This window comes from Myotis davidii, unplaced genomic scaffold (genome assembly GCF_000327345.1).
Source record: "Myotis davidii unplaced genomic scaffold, ASM32734v1 scaffold458, whole genome shotgun sequence".
NCBI classification, from domain to species: Eukaryota; Metazoa; Chordata; class Mammalia; order Chiroptera; family Vespertilionidae; genus Myotis; species Myotis davidii.
The window spans coordinates 364,138-369,137 of NW_006289819.1; the positions used below are offsets into that span (position 1 = coordinate 364,138).

General features: G+C 50.5%; 1 protein-coding gene across 4 annotated transcripts in view; it reads right to left on the reverse strand.

The window, feature by feature from the left end:
- Positions 1-4,705, reverse strand: part of LOC102752556 (vitamin D3 hydroxylase-associated protein) — a 37,647-nt gene extending 32,942 nt beyond the window's left edge. For 2 of the 4 annotated variants that reach the window (XM_015563151.1, XM_015563148.1), the window contains exon 1: positions 3,003-4,705. In XM_015563151.1, the coding sequence (XP_015418637.1) occupies positions 3,003-3,200 (198 nt within the window). In that variant the 5' untranslated portion in view covers positions 3,201-4,705. The remainder of the gene's footprint in view (positions 1-3,002) is intronic. The other 2 variants (XM_015563149.1, XM_015563150.1) reach the window with 2 other exon arrangements.
- Positions 4,706-5,000: the final 295 nt, after the last annotated feature.

Consider the following 5,000-nt stretch of genomic DNA (forward strand, 5'->3'; position numbering starts at 1 on the left):
AAAAAAAAAGAACTCAACTTTTCGTTCTTCTTCGGAAATATTTCTGGGTTTTTGCCTAGTTATGTCTCCAGTTTTCATACCCATGAATTAATCTTTATCACTTATTTCTAAAAAAGGAGGAAGAGGAAGAAGAAGAGGAGGAGGAGGAAGAGGAGGAGGATGAGGAGGAAGGGAATGAGGAGGAGAAGGAGGAGGAGGAGGAGGAAGAGGAGAAGGAGGAGGAGGAGAATGAGGACGAGGAGAAATAGGACGAGGATGAAGAGGAGGAAGGGAATGAGGTGGTAGAGGAGGCGGAGGAGGAGGAGGAGGAGAATGAGGACAATGAGGAGGAAGGGAATGAGGAGGAGGAGGAGGAGGAGGAGAATGAGGATGAGGAGGAAGGGAATGAGGAGGAGGAAGAGGAAGAGGAAGAAGAGGAAGAGGAGGAGGAAGGGTCTCTGCTTAATGAGGTTTCCAGTCACCAATGACTCAGTTAATTGGAGAGCTTTGAATGGGAGAGACACCTTCAAAAGATGAGAGCCACATCAAAAGACCCTCACAAGTTTTTTTAAAAAATCAAGAAATTATTTGGAAATTGTTATAATCATTTGATGAAAGAATTGAGCTTCAACTTCTATCACTTTTAAGCTGTTTTAATATATAGTTTAGTTTAGAACAAATCTCACCTCCTGCCCAGTTCCACAGCCCAGGGGACATCCGCCTTCTCCACACTCCCCTGGTGCTGCCTTCTATCATGGTTTGAAAACCAAAAAATATATATTTCAAAGTTTTTAGCCTGTTGATTTATTATTAATATTTCCAAAGTGGTGGTTAAATATGCTTAATATTGTAAAAACCATCAACCCTCAGGGCAGCCAATTTCCCCCTGAAGTGATCAATTACCCCCTGAGCCTCCTGGTAAGCAGCCTTCAGATGAAAGCAGCTTGTCTGCTTCCCCCAGTGGACCTTGCAAATTTTTCCTCTGTGTTCTATAGGAGCAGCCCCTTATCTCAGCTTTTCTCTGCTTGGCATCGCCTACCCTGTTCTTTCCTCCTTTTGGAAACTCCCATACATCTTTCAAGGCTCAGCTCTTTGAAAGCTTCCCCACATGACCTGCTCCAAAAAGAGCAAATCACCCCTCCTGCCAAGTCCCACAGCTTCATAGGCATCCAGCTTTCACCACATTGGGCTGAGTTGCTTCCCATTATGGTTGGCACAGCTCTGTTTCCACCACACCCCACCCAAAGTGAGAACATTTTGAAGACACGTCTGAGTCAGACATCAGATCTCTGTCCCGGAGTTCAGCAGAAAACAAAACCACAGGAGCCATCTGTGAAATTTTGCTAAACTGAACTGAATTGGATCTGTTTGAACCCTACGAGGGTTTGCCTGTGTCTCAGCCTCCCACTTCCCTGAGGTATAAAGCTGGACATATGAGGCCTTGAGGGTATCCCTGGCAGAGGAGTGACCCAACTAGGGAGGTGCCCAGGACAGACAGGTGATAGCTTTGTTGGGGAAAGAACAGGCCTATAGCCTTGAGGGAAGTCTGGAGACACAATGGGTGACCTCACCCCAAACTTTTCCACTCCCCCTGCCAACCAGACAAACACAGCCCCACCAGGTACCCAGCCCAATAGGTATATATTCCAGATGACCACACGTATACCATCCAGCTGTCCAGACACATACAGAACCAGATGTCCTTTCACATCAGACACATAACCTCACATAAACACACTCAATCAAACATTCAGACCCAAACATATTTAGATGTATACACTCCAAACCAGTAACACGACACATACACACCCAGCCAGACACACACCACAGGCATTGAACCAAACACAAGCAGCACACAGTAACTCACCAGAAGGAGGCACACACAGGCAGGCCCTGGTGTTAGCAGTAAAGGAACCTAAACTCAACACCGCACACAGCTGGGGTCACCACACGCACACAGGAGCCCTCTCCATCATGCTGACTCGCCACAGCAACCCCATTAGCCTCGATTTCCTTCCCATCAGCCAAGGAGGGGCAGCTGTTCTCTAGGGGCAGATTGATTCATCCAACTAATTAGCCCCAATTAATATTAATACACATTCTCAGGAGCTGCAGCAGCTCCAGCAGAGAAGCTGCGCACTGGGGTCATCAATCACTCTGGGGGGGACGGCAGAGGACACTCAGGAACTCCAGGTCACGGGACAGTACCTCAGGTGCTCTTGCCAACCCCCGATCCCAGGGTCCAAAGGAAGATCACCATCAACTAAGTTGGGGACCCTAAGCTACCAGAAGCCCACCCTTCCCTGAGCAGTCAGGGAGCCCACGGCCCAGAAGAGGCTGTCACACCCTCAGGCCATACAGCGAATGTAAACACAGCGCGAGCTTGCTTCTGTGCCCCTCCTTCCCACCCTTCTGTCGACCACTCTAGCTGGGCTTTGTGACATACCCAGGGCTCAGTTACTTCACCTGCAAATTCCAACCCAGTCCTAATGGCTGTCATAAGGCCTTGAAATAACTCCATCCGGGCTGTCAAAACCCTCTTTTAAGTTACATAACTTCCAGGGAGGAGCCCATCTCCATTGACCCCCCCCCCCCCCCCCCCAGGTGCTCAGCAAACATATGCAAAACCCAGTGGGTGGCGGACAGGAGGGAGAATATGTAGACCAGGGTTCCTGTCTCAGTGGGGTTTGGGGGTGGTCTGGAGCTGAAAGAGGCCTGGTCTCCTGCCTCCAGTTTCTCCATCAGTTTATTTTATTTCAACAAATAGCCCAAGTGCACACCACCATGTTACTGAGCCACTAGGAGAACAGAGAAAACACACTGCCCCCGATCACAAGGGGCTCGAAGGACATAAATGGGAGGAACTGGTGACACAAAGATCTAGCATAGAGCTGGAATGGGGGACTGTCCCCCCAGGCTCTCTGTCTTCTGAAGGGGATGAGGCCATGAGAGGGGTGTGTCCTGAGGAAGGACCCACCTGTTGGGATTGAGGCTGGGGGCTTCAGGGGTTGATGTCTACTCACCTGCTCCCGGAGACGCTGTGCCAGGGCTGCCATCTGCTGCAGCGCCACCTCCCTGCGCCTCTGTGCCCTGGGGATCTTGTTCCGTGCTGGAGCACGCTGCCTGGAAAGTAGGGCGGCCCCCAGCAGAGCGGCCCCTAGCAGGGTCAGCAGGAGCAGCCCCAGTAGGGGGTAAGGCAGCAACAGCATCTCCAGCATCATGGGGCCTGTGTGGATGTATCAACTGCTTCCTCAAAATCATGTGGTATTTATTTGTCAGCTACACTGCTGGAGCACCCTCCCACTTCTGGGCCCCAAGGGGAAGAGCCAGGCCCTGGGTGTGGCTCCTCCCAGCTTATTCTTACCTCCACATGGATTTTCTGGGGACAAAGACCTTGTCCCTCAGGCCATTCAGTGCAAGAGGCTTTGGCAGAGACAAGCCTGCAGGTGGACAGATGACCAGGCTCTGATTACACCTCCTTCTCTTCCTCCTCCCTCGTCTTACCCATCAGATCCCAGCACCTTAGTCTGACCGCTGCTAGTTCCTGCTAGGGTTTGCCTCTGAGGTTTCCTGTAGCTTTTAGGATAATTGCCCTTAATATGGCTCACAGGACAAGTGGACTGAACAAGCCACTTGTGTTCAGAGTTAGCAAATCACTCTGGGGGGCATCTGGGGCCCGGGCAGAGAATAAAGGAAGGAGACCTGGGGGAGCAGGAAGGGCTCAGAAGGCATCCACCCTAGGGGAGATGATGCAAGGAAGTGAGGCCTGCATAGCCCTCACCCCTGCCCCTGTCATCCCAGGGGAGCGTTCATTCCCTACTCCCAAAGCAAGGTCACACTCTCTTCCAAAGTCTTCCATTTTCTCCTTGGACCAGGAGCTCCCTATGGCACGGAGGGCCGTGGAGAGGAGTCTGGGTGGAGGGAGGTGAGGAGGTGGAGGTGACTTGCTGGAGGAAGGACAAGAAAGATGGGGAAGCTGTGAAGCAGTAGGACAGGAGGGACTGGGTGTGTGAGCCCTTCCATTCTTGCTGGATGTTTCAATCCTCTGTCTCAGACGAGAAGGGTGACTCCACTCTCAAAACTGGCCAGTCAGAAGCAGCAGATTTGGTGGGGTGGAGATGGGCTTGTGGTTGGTAATGTTGCATCCGAGCCCCTGAGGGTCAGACCGTTGACCTGTTGATATGTTGGTCATGACCTAAAGGGTAACCCCAAGGTCATCCACCCTCTGACCTTCTGACTGTCACCTCCAAGGGGCCGCTGGAACTAGCCCTCCTGTCGGCACACTCCCATGTATTTGCTCTTCTTTTGGACATATCCCCTACCCCCACATCCCTCACTGAACCCTGGCACTCCCCTGGTGACTCAGTTCCTCGGGACCTTTTTGGCGCCTGCATCACCTCCACAGCACCTGAGGCCTTTTACATCACCTTTTTTGGGGGGATTGCACCCCTTCATTATCACCTCACCTCATTTTATCTCTTCAATGTATTTACTAGAAACTTAAAATGCCTTATATGTTTATTTATTTCCTGCTTCCCTCCTTAGAAGAATAAGTTGCCAAAGAGCAAAGGCCTTGTCAGCCTTTTTCAAAGTGCCTGACACATGGCAGGTGCCCAATAATATTTCTTAAATGGAGGGCTGATACACGGGTTGAGCCTTCTATCCTCACCTTTACCTGTGTGTATCTCTGATGGCTTCCTTCCTAGCAGCATTATCGTGCTTAAGTCTCCTCCATCTTAAAAAAAAGAATTCTCTCAGCCCTGGCCGGGTGGCTCAGTTTGTTAGAATATCATCCCATACACCAAAAAGGTTGCAGGATCAGTCAGGGCACATACCTAGGCTGCCGGTTCAATCCTCCATCAGGGCATATATGGGAAGCAACCAATCGATATTTCTTTCTCTCTCTCTCTCTCTTTATCTCTCTCTCTCTCTAAAATCAATCAATCGGTAAAAAAATATATGTATATACTTAAAATGGCCCTCCCAGCCTCACAGCCTCTCTTTAACTTTGTCCTCAACTC